The sequence below is a fragment of the Cololabis saira genome, chromosome 20 (genome assembly GCF_033807715.1).
Source record: "Cololabis saira isolate AMF1-May2022 chromosome 20, fColSai1.1, whole genome shotgun sequence".
NCBI lineage: Eukaryota > Metazoa > Chordata > Actinopteri > Beloniformes > Belonidae > Cololabis > Cololabis saira.
This window is the reverse complement of record NC_084606.1, coordinates 26,853,995-26,876,445: the sequence shown is the minus strand read 5'-3', so window position 1 is coordinate 26,876,445 and position 22,451 is coordinate 26,853,995. Positions and strand designations below refer to the sequence as shown.

Below are 22,451 nucleotides of genomic sequence, written 5' to 3'. Positions count from 1 at the left end.
TTCAATCTGACTTTTATTTAAATGTGAAGTTTGACAGAACTCAGCTTGACCCTGTGCTTAGTAGATACACAGTAGATAAAACTTAATATATGTTTAAAAATGCTAGATTTTACATTCATACTTGTATTAACCGTGGTGTTGTGTTTAGAGGGAGAAAACATGCATATCATTTTGCTTCCAGTGATGTTTTCAATTTGCTGGTACCTTCGACTGCAGCACAGATTTTCCACATGTGAATGAATTGCCTCATGGAAAACCTATAACGTTATCCCAGACCCAGAATTGGTGTTATTTGGTTGTTATGGATTACAGCGGAAAAGCGCGATCACTGACTCTGACAATATGTGAACGTTAATAAAGATCAACATAGGAAAACCTAACTTACTGGAAAATGTATACAGTGTGTTACTTTATTGAAGCGCTACTACATGGTTTTATATGTGCATACACAGAAATTAAAGGTGCTTTTCATCCAATTCAACATTCAAATGGACAATGAACTGTAACAATAAACTCTTGGATGTTGTTCTGTTCCCATAATGTCTTGGAAGAAATGTGTAAGAACCTCAGGATTTTCAACCAATCAGAGAACATTTAACACATCATTTCATTTTCAAGGTATCTGTGATACTTGTGACATTTGAAAAAAGAAAATGGTTCTCAGGTAATTACAAACTTGAGGTATGATGAGTGTGAAGCTAATGTGGAAGCACCCTAGATGAGACAAAAATGGCGGGAAATGACCATCTGAATGTCCACTTTAACATTCTAGCAATGTGTACAGTTGGTATGTGGAACAAACACAGTGTCACCATTCATCTGGAAAGCATAAAACTGAATACGCCTGTTTTGTTTATGATCTGCATTGGTCTGTATCGAACCCTGAGGGGGAAAAAACTTGACTTCCCCAACTACAAAACTCTGCGTGATCAACATCTGATCGTTTTGGCAGGTCCAGCATACGTTGGGTCAATAAAAGCTGATATTTACGACTGAAAAAAAAAGTACATACAATGATTTTGAGTTTTTCAGTCAGACATTATTACTTTTTTTTATTTGCAGTAAAGGTTGGAAAATTAAAAAATAGGAAACCGAAGAAGACACTACCGGAAATGTGTCGTCGGTAGTTGGGAATCACTTGGCTAATTCAGACCCAAATGAGCCATTTTAACGCATTTCAGCCAATGAATGAGAAGGCACCTACAATGCTGCCACTCTTGACCATCAGCAAACCAATCAGAGCACACTGGGGGCAGTTCTTAAAGAGACAGGACCTGAAATGGTGTATTTCAGACCAAGTTGGCAAGAGATGATGTAGTAAAATCTGATCCAGAAGACTCCAAAATTGAAAATTGACCTGTAGACAAGCATGAAATGATGATATAAACATCTAAAACAACTTTAAAATATGAACAGACACAACTGGTGACAAAACAAAAAAAACACAGACTCCCAAAGTGTTTTCTCAAAGTGAAGTTTCATTTTTAGCACATAGTTTGTTTGTTTTTTTCTCCATTCTACATCTCCCTGTAATGTTACATACAGTAGTAAGCCACTCTACATTCAAACCCCCCCACCGCTGTGTTGGTCCCCAAAATATACATCTTCTGCATCCTTGTTAACATCTTCTCTATGTTTTTTATTTCTTCAATACAACAAACACAGACCATTGGGCAGACAGTGCAAAACTAGAAATTCAGTGAAATTGCTACGTAATGCGGTTGTAGGTTTCTGTAACATTATATTCTCATTCTTTTGCTTTGACTTATTGCCATGCTTTCGTTTCAAACTCTTTTCTTCCTTCTGTCTTTCTCCTCCTCTGGTTTTTATCTTTACTGCCTGTTTTTCCATTACATCCTGTCACATCTCCTCCCTGACGTCAAGCAAATTCGCTCAGATTCGTGTGGGCGCAGAGGTTAAACACGGCCGTCGACGAGACCAGCACTCGTTGGCTGTCTGCGACGTGATGCCAGAGCGCTCTACGAAACACCCGCTTATCCCTTGCTTCCTGTTTTGGAGCAGATCTAGTAACACATGGGAGATTTCTGGAGTCGAGGAATTAACTGCATGGAAAATTGTAGGACAGTGCGAGCTGGGGGTCCGTTTTCTTTGAGTCAGCCGACGAGCTGACAAAAACAATCAAGAAACAAGCCAAAACTTAAACCATAAAGTAAACTTTGTTGGGTGCCAGTGAAAGGGTTGGGCTGTTTTCAATTGAGGATTGACTGTTGCATGCCTGAATCATGACAATGTTTGAAATCCAACCAAATTCCTGTGAATTTATTGTGTGTGTGTGTGTGTTCTTGTTTTTTTATTGTCTCATGAGAAGCTGCTTGAGAACGTCATTTCTGGAACCACGAGGTGTGGCTTCAGGTTAGGTTCAGGTTAGGTTCGGGTTAGGCTAGACAGAAACTGGTAATGGTTAAGTTGAAGGTTCTGGTTTAGGTCAGGATTTACAAAAGACTAGCTGTCCGTGAGTGTGTGTGTCCACAGGTCCAGCCAGATGCAACAGAACAATGAGATTGACCTCATATAAATAAGGGAAAAAAAAGACCAAAAACAATCCTGAAGGGTCATTTGGGGCTATGGGAGAGAATCAGATTATGTTTTAGTTTTTTTTTTATTTAATGCCACAAAAGCTTCAGTTTCTTTTCTTTATTTTACTTAAATCATCTTAAAGCATTTGTTCTAATTCACTAACTGCCTTTATTTATCGGTACTGCGGTAAAATATTTAGTTTCTTCCAACCTCCAAAACCAAACTCAAATCAAAACTGCTGGAAAAGAAAGCCAGGCTGTCTCTCCCGGGCCGGTGTGAAGGACAGCTAAGACCTTTTTTTTAATTACTCTGTACATGGATTCAGTGAATTGCCTTTTAGTCTGGCTCGTCCCACAGGACCAATTTGGAGACCCTACCAGGAGAGATTTCCCTCTACCACACAGGTCCCACGACTCTGTACCGGTCCACTGGGTGAAGAGAGAGGTGATTCAAAAGGAAAGACTCTCTGATTACAGCTGGTCCTTGTTCCTGCCCTCGCCTATGGGGGAGCACTTGTCTGGACTCTCTATAGGGGTCATTGTGGAGGTTGGAACCACTGCTCCTCCACATCAAGAGGTGGATCTGATTCCTCCAGGGTGCATCCCTGGAAGGTGTTTTGGGGATGCTCAATTGGGAGCAGGCTCCAGACAGATCCAGGACCAGGAGATATTATGCTTCTTAGCTGGCTGGGAAACACCTTGGTGTCTTCTTGGAGGAGCTGGAAGAGGTGGCTAAGGATAGGGAGGTCTAGCCTTGACCTTAAGAGGGGCTTAATCTGTTTCCAAGCTCAGCAATCAAGTCTCATGCTCAGTTTTGTCGAAACTCGGTCTGGACATCCAGCATTTTGTGAGAAAGTTGTGACCTGTATGTTAAATACCACAAATTAAATAAAAATGCTGGGGGGGTCAACACACAAAAGCGACAAGCTCATCTGTAGGAAGCAGCAGCAGATTACAGGATCATAGCTAATCCTCCGTAACACTAACGCTGAGGCTTTAATCTTAAAGGATCAAAACAAATCAAAGGGGATTTTAAAACATTGTCGATTCAGGCATGATCTGAAGCAAGTGTCTTGGAAAAAAAAATAAAGGGCTTGTGAATGTTTGGTTACGAAGCAACCGACAGGCAGCTCTGTGTCTCTAACTTTACAAAAAAAAAAAAAAAAAACCCTACAAAACAATCAATTTCATTTCATGATACATTCGGATTCAAACCCTGTCCCTCAGGAAGGAGAGGAGAGAGAGAGAGAGAGAGAGAGACAGAGAAAAAGAAGCAAAAGGATATAGGTGTTTTCTTACGTCCTCCATCACTCCGTCAGCAAACATCTCCTACTCACGATTCACTCGCTGAACTCATACTAACACACTCGAGCGCACATACACAACCTGACCGTCAATGTCAAATAAGGTTACATCTCCTGATTAAATAGAAAATAAATAACATCAGTATCAGTTTCCCCACAAAGTAAACAAGATTATACAAAAGCGATAAAATAAACAACATAATATCAAAGCAAAATCATTGTTCATTAAATAAATTTACACAGAAGGTACCTTTAAGACAATGTGAATATCAGGGACCCAACAAGAGTAAAAACAAGAGCGGGTGGTAAACTTTAGTGTGTGACACCCACTTGTCGTTTACCCCCTAAAAAACACAGATTATCCTGAAAGAATGAAAATATTGCTAATTTTTTTTCCAGTTTTTTTTCTACCATCGTTCCTCTCTTCACCCCATCACTCTATCAAAATGATCAGACAAGAATAAACAGGTTTGTGTTGGTTCACAATGAAAAAAAAACAAACGTATCGCGATGATCGCCACCTAGCAGCATCGGGTGTGCCGAGCCTACAGACGCTTAGGAGTTAGAAATCCAACCGGATTGTGGTGTTTTTATTTTGGTTTGAAACGTTTGTGGCGAACATTATCCGTTTTTACTTGTAAAGCCTGTGTTGCCTGGGGTTCACTTTTGTTAACGTGGAGATGGTTCTGAAGCTTCCGTTTGTAGGCATAGCCAAAGCAAAGTGCTGAGTTTAGCATATTCCCATTAATAAAAACATTTTTAAAAAAGATTAACACTAAGAAACATAAAAGCACCATATGGAGCTTTTAATAATTGATAGCAGAACAGAAAAAAATGTATGTTTTTAGTTGTTTTTTTCTGCACGTAGCCAACATGGCATTATCTCACGCAGTTCCGGTGATGAACAGGGGGTGGCGGTAGAGAGAACAAGGCTGCGAGCAAGCAAGCAGGTATGTAAACAATTTAGAATTTCAAATTTTCATTTAAAAAAAACTGTTATAAATGCAGAGGAAGAAAACACATTCAAAACAATCTCCTTCTTTTAAGCCTCGGGAATACCCAGAATGCATTTCAGGTGAATAATTGTGACTAATACTAAATGAAACTGTGTTTATATGAAAACTTCAGAGGGTAACTTCAAAGGAAATATTCCTGACGTTTTAAAGGCAGGGTAAGCAATCTCATGATGACATCATGTCTGTTGATATTTGAAACAAAATGACAAAACATAGAGTGCTAGCTCCTCCCACATCCTCCCAACAGATCTCGCTATCATAAAATCTCAAAATCTCCCACTTCCTGTGCATAAACGTAAACCCTCGCGACGGGAAGCTCACAGATGGAGATATTAGCCATGTGACAAAAAGTGTCCTTGAATAGAAATCATGCAGAATCTCTTACCCTGCCTTTAATATTGAATGCTCTGAGATTTCAGTGATTTATCTCCTTAGAAACACTTTCAAAGTAAAAGAAAAACACCCACTGACAATCCAGCTCTTTCCTCCCCTTTGTTAAGGTCTGTTAAAGGGGAATTCTGCTGAATTTCAGCACTCACATTATGGCCCGATATATTTTAAGTCTGATTTTGAGTCGGCCTCTCCCCTTTATGGTTTCTGCTACACTAGTTTTTCTCCCGTAATACACTACAGAAATATCCAGAGACGTATGTATATATATTTATATATATTTATATATAAAAAAACATCATCATCAGTAGTACTTAGAGTAGAGTAGTAGTAGTAGAGTAACAAGTAAGAAGAAGGAACATTATTGTACTTTATATCAGTGTCATCATTTCCAAATCAGCTGTGATTTTAAGGGACTTTAGTCTCGTCCTTCGGTGGAAACTGGACAGATTGGGAGAAAAGTTGGCGCCACAACCAGTTGTGTGTGCCTCTGTGTGTGCGTGTGTGTGTGGGTGTGTGTGTGTTTGTAAGAAAACATTTGATGCCTCAATCGGTTATTAGTGTGAGATTTGCTCGGCCTGGATATATTCTTCGCAGCTCTGTCTTCTGATATTTACAGTAAATACCTGAACCTGTGTGTGTGTCGGCGGGTTGTGTGTCTGGTTTGTGCGGCGACAGCTTTGGGACATTTGTGTGAAATTGCTTCTTTTGTATACTAGCTTACTGTGCCCTCCACACGCGGGATAAGCATCTCCGACCAACATATAAATACGAGGCCACGGTGCAGACTATGACACCATTTGTTACATGTTGAGACAAGATAGACACGTAAAATTGCTGCACTGGAGAATTTCTTTTTTTTGTTTGTTTTTTTTTCTATTTTGAGGCTGATTTGATGCAAGCCAGTTACAAATTTTAAGTACTGACCTGCAGTTTAATAAACCAGCTGTTAACGAAAGTGTGCACCTTTGGAAAGTATTCATCTTCTGATCTGCAACAGGATGTGTGTACAACAAAAAGTGAACCAGTTTCACACAATTTTGTCAGAAAGAAGGTACAGTCTTGCATCACAGAGATCGCACCTTTTTACAAGAAGCTGCCACCTCCATAATACAAGAGGAAAAAAGAGAACCATGGGCTTGTTTTGTACCTTTTTCCATCTCCCAGGACTCTCCCCTCCAATCAAATCCCTGTCCCCTAGCACTCCCCCTTCCTTCCCCGGTGTTTTCCCATCTGTGAGAGGTGGCACCTAGGTGGCGCTCTCGCCGGCTCCAGAAGAGGCCCCGCTGGGTTTGGGCTCAGGCTGGTCGGAGTGGGCCGTCTGTGGGGACGTGGGGGTCAGGGGGTCCCCTCTCTCGTCTCGCTCCTGGAGGTTGCGCTGGTTCCTGGCGGCCTCTGTCAGCATCTGCATCCGGCGCTCCTGCTGGTCCTCCAGGCCTCGCCAGAGCTCCGCACGCTCCCTCTCACGCTTTAGCTCCCTGCCAGGGCGGTGGAAGGGAAAGAAAAGAGAGCAATGAGGTGAAAGGAGCAAGTTAATGATACACCACGCGACCCGTAGGTAGACTTGTAGTTTTCGAGACCGGGGTTTCCACTTTTTTGTGGTCTTGGTCTTGTCTCTGTCTCGGGTCTCTCGATCTCGGACTGGGATAATTGAGATGCCGCTGATCACCAAGGTGACTCTTTTTAATGTACAGTTTTGTAAACTATTTGTATTTTGCATTCGATATAATGTTTTGGTGCATCTGCATGCGTGTCCGTATTTAATTACAGTTTTGTGTTTATAATGGCCTTGTTTGAATAGATATATGGCTTCATTGGCCTTTGAATAATATTTGCATATCGTTGTGATACATTAAGCATCAGGTCCATTTCAGTGATGCTGTTATATGGTGTAATCTGATTACTATAATGGTAAATAATGCAATTTAAAGTCGATAATTGTGTGTAACTTTAATATTTAAAATTCCGGTTTCATCTACAAATTAAGTCAAATTTAAACCAGTAACATTTACTATTCATTCCTTTTCTGAGGTGGAGGGGGTGTTGGAGGCTGGTTATTCTGCTAGAGGACTTTGGGACTAGTTGGTAGTCGTGTCAATCCTTAAAAGCTCTGGAGTCAATCCTCCAATAGTGTAGAAATAGCAACAGTTCAGTCGCCACACATATCTGATCTCAGCTGATGGATGATAACATTTCTAGTGAGTTCAACATCATCATCCACTTCTCTGTTATTGTGCTGCAGTTGAAAACAACCTCTTATGTAAACTAGCTGAACCAGGATGGAGCTGATGTTCTACAATCACACAGGATGACTAAATAACTTGGTTTGTTTTTGGTCTCCGTCTTGAGCTGAACTAGTCTTGGTTTTGACCTGGTCTTGATACTCTCTGGTCTTGGACGTGTCTTGGTCTCAGTTTAGGCATTCCTGACTACAAGTCTACCCGTAGGGTCTCTTATCAGGCAAACCTACTCCCAGTAGACATTTGTTTCCTAAGTATGTCCTTCTAATCCTTATATTTGATTTCCCAGTCTTCTGCTATCTTCAGCTTGTAATTGACGAGCAACTGGAAGCATGATGTGGTCAACAGAGCCCACATTTGTAGGCTAGTGACTAACTGTCAAATAGGGCTTTAGTTTTTGAGATCCCCCTAACGCACATAGAACAAAACCTAACAATATTTTTACTCAGCTCTAAGGTCTCCCATATATGAAATTGATTCTTGAGTTAAAAGATTTTACTGCAAAAATTGTTAAATACATATTATTATACAGCCCAAACTTAAAAAAGGAACAAAACTATAGCCTGGCCGTGTGGGAGTTAAGACATGTAAACTCATGTAGATTAATAACACAAGCTCTGACAGCTTTGGAACTTGACATAATTGATGTCAGGAAGTGTCTTTACCTATTAGAAAAACCTTGATGTGAATATCTTGAAGTGTGTAACATATACAGAGCTATGAACACTTAACGCCTAAAATAAGCAGACATAGAAAAAAAGAATATCTATGCAGAATGTTCTCATTTACTTTGTAGATGCTTGGCCAGGGATCACCATAGAAACACATATGATGGCTTGTTGGAAAGATGGGGTTGTGCTGAGTCCAGAGATACCAATTATCTAAATATACCCTGCATACTCTGTGTGTCCCATCACTAAATGTATGACGTGTCCCGAATGAAAGAAACCGATACATTGACAAGTCCAAGTCTTCACAGCCCGTTATCAATAGTGACAAGAAAGTTGACCAATTCAATGTTCCTGCAACCTAAGGGAGTAACTTTAGGTACACGCTGCCCTATATGATGCATTTATTGCATGGTTGTGCTAAATCCAGAAATACCAAATATGTAAATACCATGTATAATCATTTATCAATAAATGTATAAAATGTGGAATGTGACAGATAATTGAATGAATAATGTAAAAAGAAAAAAGTGACTTCTACGTCTTCCTCTTGTTGTATCCAGCGACACAAACATGCTCAGAAAGACAGGGAGTCATACTTCTGTTTCTCCACTTTGTAGGAGGCAGTGAGATCATCAAAGAGTTTGCTGTTCATCTCCATGAAGGTCTTCATCACGTTGTAGATCAGCGACACGATGGTCCTGCAGAGGAACAATCAGACTGAATCAGGCCGGCTCAGCTGGGTCACAACTCCTGGAAATTGTTTGGAGAAATTCGTCAAAAAAATACTGATAACTTACTAATAACAATTACAACATTTGTACGGTTATATTCACAAGAGCTGTAGGTACTTTTCTTTCCACTTCTTTCTCTCTCGTTCACTTTACTGCTGTCAATTATGTGACAGAAGTAGCAGCTACTTTGTAGATAATGGTTGAATAGCAGCCTGATGGGTGAGTACAGTATTACAAAACTGTATTTAAGTCATACTCTAGTGACCTTTCAAATACAGGAACTGTATTTTTTTATTGTAATTATACTATGGAGGCCCAGCTCCTACTCCTTTATTATAACAGAGCAAAGCCGTGCTCATGAAGGGCCGTAAACCTTTACGATGGCGTTCACAAAGGTAGGTGCGGACCCCCAGACCGTGGCCTGGACCAGGACCAGACGCCGTATCATCCACATGACAACAGAGAATCCAGTGAATTTTCAAAATAAAACACCACCTTCCAGCTCCGGCTCAAACGGTGACATTACATTAACCAAAGATCCTCTATACAGAAGATAGCGCATTACCGTTACTGCCAATGGTATGAAATGGTATCCACTTCCTGTCTCCTAAGTGGGCGTGGTCGCCCCTCTCCCCACATCGTTTTGGAACATACAACACTAGATACAGTACAACTTTCTTCCAAAAAGACTTAAATAATAAAAATAACAGTATTATTAAGCAAAGAAGCAAGTTTTCTTTTAGCTTTAAACTTAATTTTATCCGATGGGAAAACGATGAGAGCCAAATCTCACGAGAGTGTTTTGCTCAGACAGAGACAGGTCTCAAACAAAGTTCATTTTCTCCTAATCTGTCGGTCTGAAAATTGCCATTTTGGTGTCAGAATGTTCAGAAGGTTTGTGGCTTTTAAAAATGGGTCCCATATTTACTTAGGTTACTATGGGGCGAAGGAATTGGTAATAATCTGTGCTCACGTTCACTTTTCCCATAGGACTCAATGGACTCAATAGACTCAGGACCTACTTCCTGTCTCCTAAAGGGGCGTGGCAGTCACGTGACACAGATACACGAAACCGAACCGTAGTGGGCTGTCTCGTTTATTGAACGTCTCTGCATTAACCTTTGGCTGTGTTTGGATGCGTCTGAACCGCCGATGGCGAGAGGTTCTGCTTAGAAGTCAAACAGCTCATTTCATTTGACATAATTAATCCTTTTTATGGATGTATAATTCTGATCTCGGGGCACAATCGCCAGGACCCCGTGTCTGTACATTGATTGCTCTTATTAGTATCTCTGTGTCTTTAACATTACTTTAAAAATTCATTTCTCAGATAACTATCAAGCAGACTAATAAAATACTGTCCTCAACTAATTCCTGCAACTCATTCTGGAGCAGCAGCTAATCACAGTGAAGCCATTTCTGTTTGATATGAACTTCTCATCCTCTTCTTTGACAAGAGGCAAGCTAAGTGAATTATATTTATCTACTCTCCTGCACTAAAGTAACTCTCGGTAGTACGCCAACATTGAGCAGGAGCAGTAAGAATGAAGCAGATAAAGTGAGTCGGTGTTGCTGAACGTTACTGACTGGTTCCAGTGCTCCTTGGAGACTCTGTAGAGGGTTGCAAACACCAGCGGCAGGATGACCAGACAGTTCTCCTCGATCAGACTGAGGATGTACTCGTTGTTCCAGAAGTAAAGAGCTCGCTCCGCCACCTAAAACAAACAGAGAAAAACTCATTAATAAAGGCTGAATTTCATTCATCAAAGCAGCAAAGCAGCATTTTTATAATCAGGCAGCTTTTTATCAGCCTGCTGACTAATTCCTCAAGTCTCCATCTATCTGGATGTGTAGGTAATCTGATTACTTCAACTGTGTTTACTTCAAATCTACGATCAGCCCTCACTTACCTGGAAGTGAGGGCTGGAGATGCAGGCGGCTATCTGTTTGAAGAGCGGCTCCTGGATCCTGATGAACTGAGACGGTTCGATCACGTCAAGAATCTCCTCGATTTCCCCCAGGAACATTACCTGCACACAAGCACAACGCAAATGTGCAGACATAAGGAGGGGGAAATTAATAATAAACGCATTAAAAGAAGGAGGAAGGAGAGCTTCGGGCGCTTTTCAACTCACCTCTTTCTGTGTGCAGGTTTTGGGCCAGTATTTGAGCAGCCCTCTGATGATCTGCAGATCAAACATGAGCTCACGTCAACCAGAATAACAATGAAACCATCACAAACACACGCATTACATTATATTCATGCTCTCATTTCATGTTTTTATACACATTTATGCACATTATATCTATATATGTATGTCTTTCCTTCCCAGATAGCAGAGAATATTGATCCCAGATCTGTTTTCTTTAAGCCGTATTTGGCTTTGACTGACAGCTGGGAGTGGCTGGTACGCTTCCCCCACATGTGGCCCAGTTCTTCTTTTCTTCGGGCCTCGTCAAAACAAGCTCATGAAATCTGCCTCACATCTGGCCCGAAGAACAGATGCCTCAACTCAAAGTTGGTCCGGTTCATGAACTTCAGGACACGTCTGGTCCACACAGCACCGTAACTGAGCCATTAGTGCCAAACGCAGCCCGGACTGGGCTCCAATGGGCTCTTGGAGCACAGAAGGGGGCGGCGAGCAGTAAACGCATCATCTTTTTGCCTCCTCAGAAAGCAGATCATGACTCAGTCACAGGGAACATGCTCGATTTCTCAGATTAATGCTGCGTTCCATTTACCTCGGAAGTCGGAACTCGGAACTGGGAATGACGTCACAGCCGAGTTATCAGCGTTCCAGTTACAAAGTAGGTAAACAAGTTTGTAGTTCGCATATACCACATGAAAAATGTAAATTACACTATAGCAGCATATATATGCCGAACAATACTTGTATACGACCGATTTAGTGTGACCAAAACTAGAATGAAGTGCTACGAATTTTTACAGAGCTCTCTTCTACTGTTTACAACCGGGGCAGCCATCTTGGAATGGTAACTCGGGGCTGGTGAAGACTCTCCCACTTTCCCAGTGGGAAATCCCACTTCGAGGAGCGTTCCAGTTGAAAATTCCGACTGGGAACTGGGAAATCCCCACTTCCGAGGACAAATGGAACGCGACATAAGTACAGAATAATTTGTGAGGTCCGAACGCCTGGGGGAACCACTGTTTTGAGCAACATGAGTAACATAAGAAATGCAGGTTTATCTGTCAGTTCATCGCTCCAACTAACACATGTAACATTACAAATGGTTAGTTTGGCACAGTTCAGATGCCAAAATGGAATAAAACTAAAATAAATTAATGTATTGTTTTTCATAAAGTGTTTGGTGTTGAAAAAGCAGTCTTACATATTCAGTCACTGTAGCATCTTTCTCCATAAACTGCACCACACAGTAGGCCAGCTGCAACGACAGAGAACACGGGGTTACACACACACACACACACACACATGCACACACACGTACACACAACCTCACAAACACTCACACACTCCCACTAGCTGTCAAAGAGACAAGGGGGCTCTTAGCGCTTATCCCTCAGGATTACGCTCTGCTAAAGATCGGAAAGACAAGTTTTCCAATTGTGTGTGCACACGTGTGTGTGTGTGTGTGTGTGTGTGTGTGTGTGTGTGTGTGTGTGTGTGTGTGTGTGTGTGTGTGTGTGTGTGTGTGTGTGTGTGTGTGTGTGTGTGTGTGTGTGTGTGTGTGTTTTGCGGTTGTCCGGTTGCCGTGGCGAGTGGGCACCGTGGCGACGGAGACTGTGTGTGCTTGTGTTTACTTCGGAAGGAGTGATGTCACAAGTCCCTCAAGGGCAAAGAGAGATAGAGTTCAGACCTCCAGTCTGCGTCTCGCATCTTACGCTACCTCCAAAAATGCTTTTGATTAGAAAAGTATTCAGTTAATCTCAGACCCCCCGCGACTGTTTTTTTTAATCATGTTTGAGGAAATCGTCTGGCACGTCAGTTTTACACATTTTTCTCTCTTTGTTTTTGCCTCTTGATTCACCTCATCTTTCCAGCAGCGCAACATTGTTTCAGAAGTACCGTAAATGAGGTATCGGCGGCTAGAGAAAAGAGAGAGAGAGAGTGAAGCTGGAATAATAAGAAAAGCAGGAAAAGAGCCAGATTAAAGTAAAGGTGCTGAGAGGTCAGACTATCAGGATTAGACTATCATTAGCGAGGTATTACAGACACCGCTTCGGGTAAATGCGCCGGATCCTGTCGTCAGGTTGGGTTTTTTTTGAGCCGTTGAGGGGAAGATTTCACAAATATGTATTAATCACAGGCAGAGGTCAAATTCAACACATATTTTGGAGTTGGAGTCATTCGATTAAGTTCTCATATTTGCCTCCTAGCAGGGAATTAGCTGGAGGGTGTGGGGGGGCTGGGCCCTGACCCTGAACCCTGGACCCTGAACAGTGGCGTCAATTCAGTCGAAGCTAAGGTATGGCAAGGTTTATGGAGCCAAATCAGGGCCAAAAGTTTTGCTAATTTGAAAAAAAAATTTGAACCTGAAAATTTTTTTTTACAGTTTCAATTTTATTTTTTTCAGTATCAGATCTTTTTTTCAGTTTCAAATCTTTTTATTTCAGTTTCAAATCTTTTTTTCAGTTTCAAATCTTTTTTTTTCAGTTTCACGTCTTTTTTTTCAGTTTCACTTCTTTTTTTTTCAGTTTCAAATTTTTTTTTCAGGTTCAGACTTTTGGCCCCGATCTGGCGTAGGGGGCGTGGCATCAACTGAGAGGGGCGTGGCATCATGAGTGACAGCAGAACAGAGAAAGCAGGGGACGTTCCTCCGTCCTGTTGCCTTCAGGAAACGTAGGTTGCAGAAGTTATCAGTAGAAGTATGATTCAACGCTGTATATACACCATATTCACGTGATTGGCAGTGGAAAAAACTGATATTAGTGACACATTTCTGTTTAAAAAGCTGTTTTAGACCGTACTTGGTAGTATGTGGAAGTGGGAAATGTCAAACTTTAAAGTGTGGCTGTTGAACTGTACAGTCTGGCATAGTTTATTGCTTTTATACTGCGATTGGTGCCAAATACGGTCTAAAACAGCTGTCTTAATGAGATTTTTTTTTGACTAAAAATTAGACATTTTAACTAGAAATAAGATAAATATTCTTGTTAAGATTTTGAGTTTTTGCAGTGTAAAATAACTAGTGAAATCGATCATGTTGTTCTGATTTGCATTTGTAGTTATTCTATATGTATTAAGTAATAGAATAATCAATACAAATAGACACAGAGTAATTCCATAAATGTATTTAAAAAACAAACATTTACATTTTCCCTTGAAGCCAAGGTGTGGCGGCTGCCATACCTTGCCATACCCAATTGACGCCCCTGACCCTGAACCCTGGACCCTGGAGAATAGGGATTGATTAACTGATCCATAAGGCCGGTAACATCATCGTGCAGGGACCAAGGACCAAGGACACTGAACAAACTGCTGTCCATCTTGGACAATCCCCCCCCATGTAAATAATTCCCTTCCTGCGCTGCCAGAGTCTCTATTCTGCTGTTAAATTCTCACCCGTGTATAACTGGGCCTGTGAACTCGGCTAACCAACGTTAATATCCGTGCTAAAAGGAGGGAGAATAAAGGCCTTTGGGCTGAAAGTGGAAAATTAGCAATTACCCCCAACAGATGTTATCATACTATGTCAAGTTCCTTGCAGCTCTTTTACTTTTTTACGTTTGTGTACGGGTCATTAAAAACACTTAATGCAACCCAGTGATCCTTTGGCAGAGTAGTCAGTCAAACTAGCAGCAGAAAACCACCTCTAACCTATAAATTAAAGTGGTACCCGATCGCTTTAGACCATAAAACCTTTACAGATGTTATTCCAGTTCAGTCACACAGATGTGAAACCTTCTGCAGGCCTCTTAAAATGATTATTAAAATGTATTTTAGTGTTGACAGCAACAATAAGATGATTAAGAGCCGGTGGAGGGAGATCATATTCTGATATTTACTGTACATCCACAACTGGGTCACTCCTGCTGCTGCCTCTGCTGTGACCTTGTCAGTCCCAGTCATGTGTTTCAGTGTGTGAATAATACATGTGTGTGAACTAAAGGGAGAGACAAGGGGGGCAGAGTGATGTTCAGACCCAGCACACACACACACACACACACACACACACACACGATGACAGACCAGTTTGTGAAGAACAAACTGTACCTTCTGCATAAGCAAATAATGTGCAGTACAAATACAAATCACAGGTATGAAGACACAAGATAGGCCGCCTGCCTTCCTTGCCACCAAATATTATGACAACCCCCAGCACACATAGTCGTACACAGGCCCTCACACACACACAAACAAATAAATAAATAAAAATAAAGCACTCCGGGTCTTTCTGCAGTTATCTGTGACACAATGCTGCCCCTTAGTGGTTTTCCTGACACATTGCAAAACTCCTGAATCATCAGTCACCGCTACTATAATCAGCTACTGTTCAAAGATTCATGCTTTTAAAATAAAATGTGACATTTTCTCAGTTTCTCTCGGTTTCATTTCTATACATGCACAAATTTAAGTGAAATACTTGTTGAGGCCCTAAAGTGCTTCATGCAAATTCAAGGTACTCATCAGGCTGCTGAATGGAAGGATTGATGATGCTGACAGACGATAAGGTAAAGTAAGGTTTTGTTTCCATTTCATAAGATATATATCTATATATATATATATATATATCTATATATATATATATATATATATATATATATATATATATATATATATATAACCATATGAGCACATGTGAGCAACAGAAAACAAAGGTTTCCTCTGCATGTGGTTGCAAATGTTCCTGTTGGCTGTCTTCGTTTTTCTGGTGTTGCATCAAATATAAATACAAAAACAGTTTTCTAGGTAAAAGCAAACCAAAGGAATTGGTGAGAGTGTTGTCTCCTTGAAGTGAACAGATGTGTATATACACATGTTGTGTTGTTGTGATGTGTGTGTGTGCAGGTCTGTCACTGACCTGCGCGTGGAAAATGGAGAGGGACTTCGCCGTGTGCAGCGGGATGAGCACTCGAACCAGGAACTGCTTGTGTTCGGCTTTCAGAGGCAGAGCGAAGCCGTTTATGATGCTGCAACGGAGGAGAAGATCACAAGTCCAATCATCTTTCTGGGATTGCTGCATTTTTGACCTCTTCTTTTTTCTTTACAGAATGCTGCTGCCAGAGTCCTTACAAACACCAGGAAACTGGACCATATTACACCGGTCATGAAATCACTACACTGGCTTCCAGTGAGTCAAAAAATAGAGTTTAAAATCTTACTGCTGGTCTACAAAGACCTGAATGGTCTTGGACCAAAATACATGCTGGATCTGTTAGTTCCTATGAAGCTCCCAGACCCCTGAGGTTCATCTGGATCTGGTTTGTTGTGGTTCCCAAGAACCAGAACCAAGCAAGGTGAGGCAGCGTTCAGTTATTCTGCTCCTCACCGGTGGAACAAACTTCCTGTAGACCTGAGGTCTGCTGCAACTGTAGATCCTTTAAATCAGGCCTAAAAACATTACTGTTTACTGAAGCGTAATCTTAAATTAACTTACCTGCTGTACTCTACTGCCCTTATTTTTAACAACTTGTGCTTTTTATTATTTTACCTCTTTTATTTTATTTTATTTGTTATCTATTCTATTTTATTTCATTGTATTGTTTTATTATTTGTTATTTCTATTTCCCTTTTTAATTGACTTGTTCATTTTTAATTGTGTCTTGCTGCTTTTAATGTTGATGTAAAGCATTTTGAATTACTTTGTGTTGAATTGTTCTATACAAATAAACTTGCCTTGCCTTGCCTTTACAGCAGAAACATAATCACATAAAGTCAGCAAGAAAGGTTACACTTTCCTCTTTGTTTTTCTGTTGCAACTGTAAAACCTTTTAGGGGGGTAAGGACAAGAAAATGAATGAACTAAACATGCACAAAGTAAGCAACTACTAATGTTTGGTCACAGGACCACTGATAAATGAGCTGATGATGATGATGATGATGATGGGACCGCTCTGAGGGAGGATCTGCCGTCGTTTTGCTCTCATGAATAACAGCACCGCTGTAATTCAATACCTGAGGCCAACAATCACATCCTCTGTGAGAGAACCTGATACTTATTTACACCGAAACACATTGTTTATTTACCCCCCCACCCCTCGCGTGCACATGTCCACTGGTGCATCCTTATGTGTGTCACGGTCTTATTCTGGGATCAGGTCCACTGCCAGGCAGCATCACAAATCTGGGACCTGCTGGCTTCTCCACCGCTCTGGCTGACCGAGGCCGAGCCACGGCCTTTCAGCCTACGGAGGCAGAAGCGTGAGCACCAGAAGAGTGGGAGCTAAACTTGGAAAGTGTGACACTTATTCTGAAGCCTCTGAGCCGCTTGTCGGCCGGCATCGACGGCTCGGTATACGCGTCTCCTCTGCTGTGATGGATTCCTCCACCAGCATCCTCCAACCCCCAGCTGCTCTTCTTCTCTTTGTTCCACCTCGTTCTCAACCTTTTTGTCTGAACATCACCGTGTCTCCTCTTTCACCCTCCGTCATTCTGCATCCTCCCTCACTCCCCCTTCCCTCCCCCTCGCCGTGTGTGGGAGGAGCTATAAATACCTCTGTTGCCAACAACATGAATACAAACCTCTCTCTCCTCTCCAGTCCTCCTTCCTTCCTCCACCTCTGACTCATTATTCACACGCTCATCCCTCTCTCCCCCTGCATCTATCCACTTATCCGTGTTCTTCTCACCTTGAACTCATCCTCCTCCTTTCCGCTCTGCAACAAGCTTCTGACACCGCAAAGGTCGCTGTCCCTTTTTGAGCTCTTGTGTTGATTATAAGTAGGTGGAGGAAATGCTCAGGGTTTTTTGGGGGTGGGGTTTGTTTTTGTTTTAATCTTTTCAGACATGTGGAAATACTTTTATGGTTTTGCCTAAACTAGTGAACTTAAAGAGCAATTCTTCTCTCTCAGGAAATGGCACCCATTTCCTCTGGTACAAAATGTACCGAGTGGATTGGGAGTCGGCTTTTAATGGTGATTCGTACAGGTTTATCCAACAGCAGCAGTTCAAAACCACCAACACAGCTGCAGAACTGCTAATAACACTCATACTTGTCAAGTCTCTCGTTTTGGCCGGGGAACTACCGTGTTTCACCCCTCTTTTCCGCCATCCTCCCGTATTAGTATTTTCCTGTAAATTTCCCGTTTTATAATATAATCATTTTTAAACCGCAAACTGAATTGTCACTAACCTCGCGAGAGCTGCCCCCTGCTGTAGCCTGGGTGGCAGTTCTTGCAAGGTTAGTGGCGACAACTGGAACAAACTCAGACCAACAAATCAGAGAGAAGGATGGATGTAACGACAGAGAAGGCATTTCTGCCAAAAAAGCGAAGACTTTGCGTAAATATCTCTAAAAATGGGAAACTAAATTTATTTTCCTAAAAGGGAGCAGGATGGGGCCACAAGAGTGAAAATGACAAATTAAAAGAAAATTTAAATGTTTCACTTAAAGACAATCAATGTGTATATAGACTGAAATTTAGGCTCTATTATAGGCAGAGGTGTCAAGTAACAAAGTACAAATACTTCATTACCTTACTTAAGTAGAAATTTTGGTTATCTATACTTCACTCGAGTAATTCTTTTTCAGACGACTTTTTACTTTTACTCCTTACATTTTCACACAATTATCTGTACTTTTTACTCCTTACATTTTAAAAACAGCCTCGTTACTCTATTTCATTTGGGCCTTTTAAAAAAAACTATCCAGTTAAATTGCTTCATCCGGATAGAGTGAATTTGGTTGTGGTTGTTTCAGATGTTCTTGTCCAGTTTTGTTCTTACATCCGTTCCCTCAGATTCCTGCAACTAAACTTGGATGTACATTCCAATAAAGGTTAGGATAAATGATAACATGCCTCTGAAGTTTGACTTTTTGCACCATTACAATACTTATAGGCAACTAGTCATCATATCTCCTGCTCTCTGAAACACATGTTAATGCTCAATAGTACACATATATGGTTCTTTAATATATTTGCATTATACTAAGATACATTCATTTTCAATGGCTTTTGTCCTTAATGGCTTTTTTCCCCCTTACATTACTTTTACTTTTATACTTTAAGTAGTTTTGAAACCAGTACTTTTATACTTTTACTTGAGTAAAAAACTTGAGTTGATACTATAACTTCTACAGGAGTATTTTTAAACTCTAGTATCTATACTACCTGAGTAATGAATGTGAATACTTTTGACACCTCTGATTATGGGAATTATAAACATAGGAATGTCCACAGTGTTTCAGTGTCAACAAAGGTAGACTTATCAGGTTATGAGCACATAATTGTAGTTTGTAAGTGGTTGACAGGTAGTTATTTTAGATTTCTCATAAATCTGTCATAAATTGTAAGGGATACTGGACCTCGGTTGGGCTGGTGGGACAGCTGGTGGTGGAAAATTTCCCTTATTTCTAAATCCAAAACTTGACAGGTATGAATAACACCTTGGATCAGCAAGTTTTTCCTGCAAAACCGACAACAGTCTTGCCCCATCGTTCCCAGTCCAGCTGACAGGAATGTTTACCGCTACGCCCCTTTTCATGTCTCTGATTGGTCTAATGCGTATCCAATGGCATCCAGAGGCAGTTTCATCAGCATCCGTTAGAAATACCCTCGAGAAATCTCACCGATAAACCCCGGAAGAACCACATTAGCATGTCAGGCTAGGATAATACTTCTCATCATCAGAAGGAAGGAAATATTCCTGCTCGTCTCCGACTGGAGCAAGTCCTTTACTGGTTCTGCATTAAGTTTTCAAGACCGTACATTTGTACTCAGCACTAAAGTTAAAACTACAGCCCAGCGTCAAATCACAAGTCAAATAACTCGTCTCACCCGAAAGTAAAGAGGAAAAGTAATAAAAGATTCATCTCTATGATCACCATTATCCTGTGATGAAACATTCAGGAGTTATCTCTTCCAGGACGAGCATGAACCAATCCATAGTGGAGCCGCTGAGTGGTTTGATGACTTTGAAAACTATTTCAATCAGCCGCTGCCGCCTGAACAGCCACCACATGTGAATCCAGTCAAAGGATGGGGGGTAAACAACTGTGAGGTTGCTCTAATTTTAAAGGCACCTCAAATTTTCACAGCTTGTGTATTAAGAAAACCCTTAAAATACACAACGTTGACCTCCATTTGTGTTCAGCTATACCACATGGGTTTTTTTTTGCAGATTAAAGATATATAAAACAAAAATATTGCTTGTTTAAAAGAAGATGACAACACTTTTGCAGGTTCTCTTTTAACAGACACAAAACAATCTTTCTTTTTAACAAATGAAGAAGAAAGAAAAGCATTGTAGGTCTTTTTCTCGTCTGCATTGATCAGTCACATCTGGTTTATTGATAAGCCGCGTGAGTGATCAGAGGAGTCACAACCCATCAGCCGTAACACAACCTGATGACGATTCCATCGCCCTTTCTGTTATCATCATTATTCCTTTTGCTTCTTGTGGCCAAGTCCTCATCAGCATCTGTTGGGGGAGGACAGATGTGAGCGGTTCTGCTACATTTGTTTTTGGGCCAACGCTAGTTCTTCATCTCGATACTGATCTCAGAGTTCAAAAACTCCTCCAAACCACAACATTCAGAAGCAGCTTTATCACACAGAATAACTGAGGCAGCTTCAGATAACAAAACCTCCCGCTGAAGAGGGAAATGAGGCCGACGGTGATCGTTTTAATCGCACCACGACGGCAAGCCTGTTCCAAATGAGGAAAACGAGCAACAGAAATCGCCTCGTTTATATCCTTCTTTTACTTCCACTCCTTTTTCTTTTATCTTAATCACCATCATGTCACCACTTTCCTCTAAAGGGATTTTTTTGTGCATTTAAACAGCAAAACATTCCTCACTGCTCACGCTTTAGCTCCTGCCTCTCTTCCCTGATCCACCCTTTATCAGTCCTGTTGAGTTAACCTGAGGAGGCAAACAATGAATACAAATGTTTTATGCACTGAGAAGTGCAAGTAAATTCACGGTTAATGTATTTCATTTGCTAAGTTACCAGTTAGGAACCTCCGTCTGTGAATTAAACATGTGTGACTGAACTTGGGGGGGGGGGGCTTTTATACCGGTTTTATTTATTTAAAGAGAGGCGTGCTTGTGTGTACAAACCTGCCGAGGATTTCCAGCAGCTCTGCCACTCCGTTGAAGTGCTCAGTTTCATAAATGAACCTAAATATCAGAAACACACACACACACACACACAATTAAATGAGCTTCAGGCGTTCCTGTAAAGTCACTCATGGCTGCATGAGATGTAATGATTTGTGACGTCAGTGATTAGTATCATGATGCCTCCATCTGATTTCATCATGAGTAAAAGATAAGATGCTTTTACTTCAACTTTCAGCTTGTTGCAGCATCACGGGTCTCAGTTTTTAAAATTATACTACAACCAAAGTCTCCCGCTCAGCCGCTAAGCTAAAGCAGCTAATGACTTCAGGTGAAAATCAGTACAACACAGAAACTAAATAAAGCAGTATACTATTGTTCATTTTACATTTCCCCTTTCTTCGGTTGTAGCAAAACAAAGATTATGCAAATGAGAATCAGCACAATAACACGTCAAGGGAGAGGAGCAGCGATCCTTTGTTCTCAGAAATTTACAGTTTTTAATAACGCTGAACAAATACTCCAAGAAAAGATCATTCATTTATCACCCCGAAGTGTAAAATAGTCATTTTTCATGTCAATGACACATAAAAAGCTTCCAGGGGTCACAGAGGATCTTCCTCTTCCTGGTGATGGTCTTATTTAGTTAGATGATGTTCAGTTTATTGATCCTTAAAGGCTAAACATAGCCCTCTTTAAACACAGAGCGCTGGCCTGGTTGCAGCCGTACCTGAGGAAGATGTTGTTGATTTGTTTGCGGATGTAGGCTCGGAGGCCCAGTAGTTTTCCATAGACGCGGTGCAGGATGGTCTTCAGGTACTCCCTCTCCCTCGGATCCTCGCTGTCAAACAGCTCCAGGAGCTACGAACACACGATTACAGGCATGAAGCGGCTCTGCCGAGACTCTCTCACCTAATTCCTCTCTGAACCGCTCCGAGCTGTCTCCAGTAAGTCTACTTCTGGGAAGTTTTGAACCAACATAGCAAAAATGATATAATATCATTTATATTACATCATCTTCTAACAGCATATTGAACATAGAAATTGCACAATAAAGCCTGATTTATACTTTTGCGTATGGACACTTCTATAAACTAAAGTTTTGGTGATTTGAAAAGTGCACTGAAAGTTGTGCAAACCTTTAGAGAATAATCTAAAAACGTCATTTCTGAGTGCTCCAGGTGTGTTTCTGGGCAACTGGATGAAGCAAAAGCAGGAGAGGGGGATTTACCTGCAGGACGAACTTTTGGTCGATGTAGCGTTTGGCCATGGAGGGCTGGAAGTCCGGACTCTCCAGGAAACGCAGAAAAAACTCGTACACCAGCTGAGAGGCCCAAACGGGAAAAGATTAGGTTGTG

General features: G+C 41.1%; 2 protein-coding genes across 4 annotated transcripts in view; one reads left to right on the top strand and one right to left on the bottom strand.

Moving 5' to 3' along the window:
- The window catches only part of cct7 (chaperonin containing TCP1, subunit 7 (eta)), a 418,707-nt gene that overhangs the window by 186,119 nt on the left and 210,137 nt on the right, over positions 1-22,451 (top strand). The window lies entirely within an intron of this gene.
- ppp2r5b (protein phosphatase 2, regulatory subunit B', beta) overlaps positions 425-22,451 on the bottom strand; it is a 58,261-nt gene continuing 36,234 nt past the window's right edge. Inside the window, exons 4-13 of one of the 2 annotated variants that reach the window (XM_061710702.1) lie at positions 22,325-22,417; positions 21,824-21,954; positions 21,094-21,153; positions 15,892-16,000; positions 12,241-12,294; positions 11,025-11,075; positions 10,800-10,919; positions 10,477-10,604; positions 8,755-8,856; positions 425-6,725 (exon numbers count right to left, since the gene is read on the bottom strand). In XM_061710702.1, coding sequence (XP_061566686.1) covers positions 6,497-6,725; positions 8,755-8,856; positions 10,477-10,604; positions 10,800-10,919; positions 11,025-11,075; positions 12,241-12,294; positions 15,892-16,000; positions 21,094-21,153; positions 21,824-21,954; positions 22,325-22,417 — 1,077 coding nt within the window. In that variant the 3' untranslated portion in view covers positions 425-6,496. The remainder of the gene's footprint in view (positions 6,726-8,754; positions 8,857-10,476; positions 10,605-10,799; positions 10,920-11,024; positions 11,076-12,240; positions 12,295-15,891; positions 16,001-21,093; positions 21,154-21,823; positions 21,955-22,324; positions 22,418-22,451) is intronic. The other variant, XM_061710703.1, reaches the window with a different exon arrangement.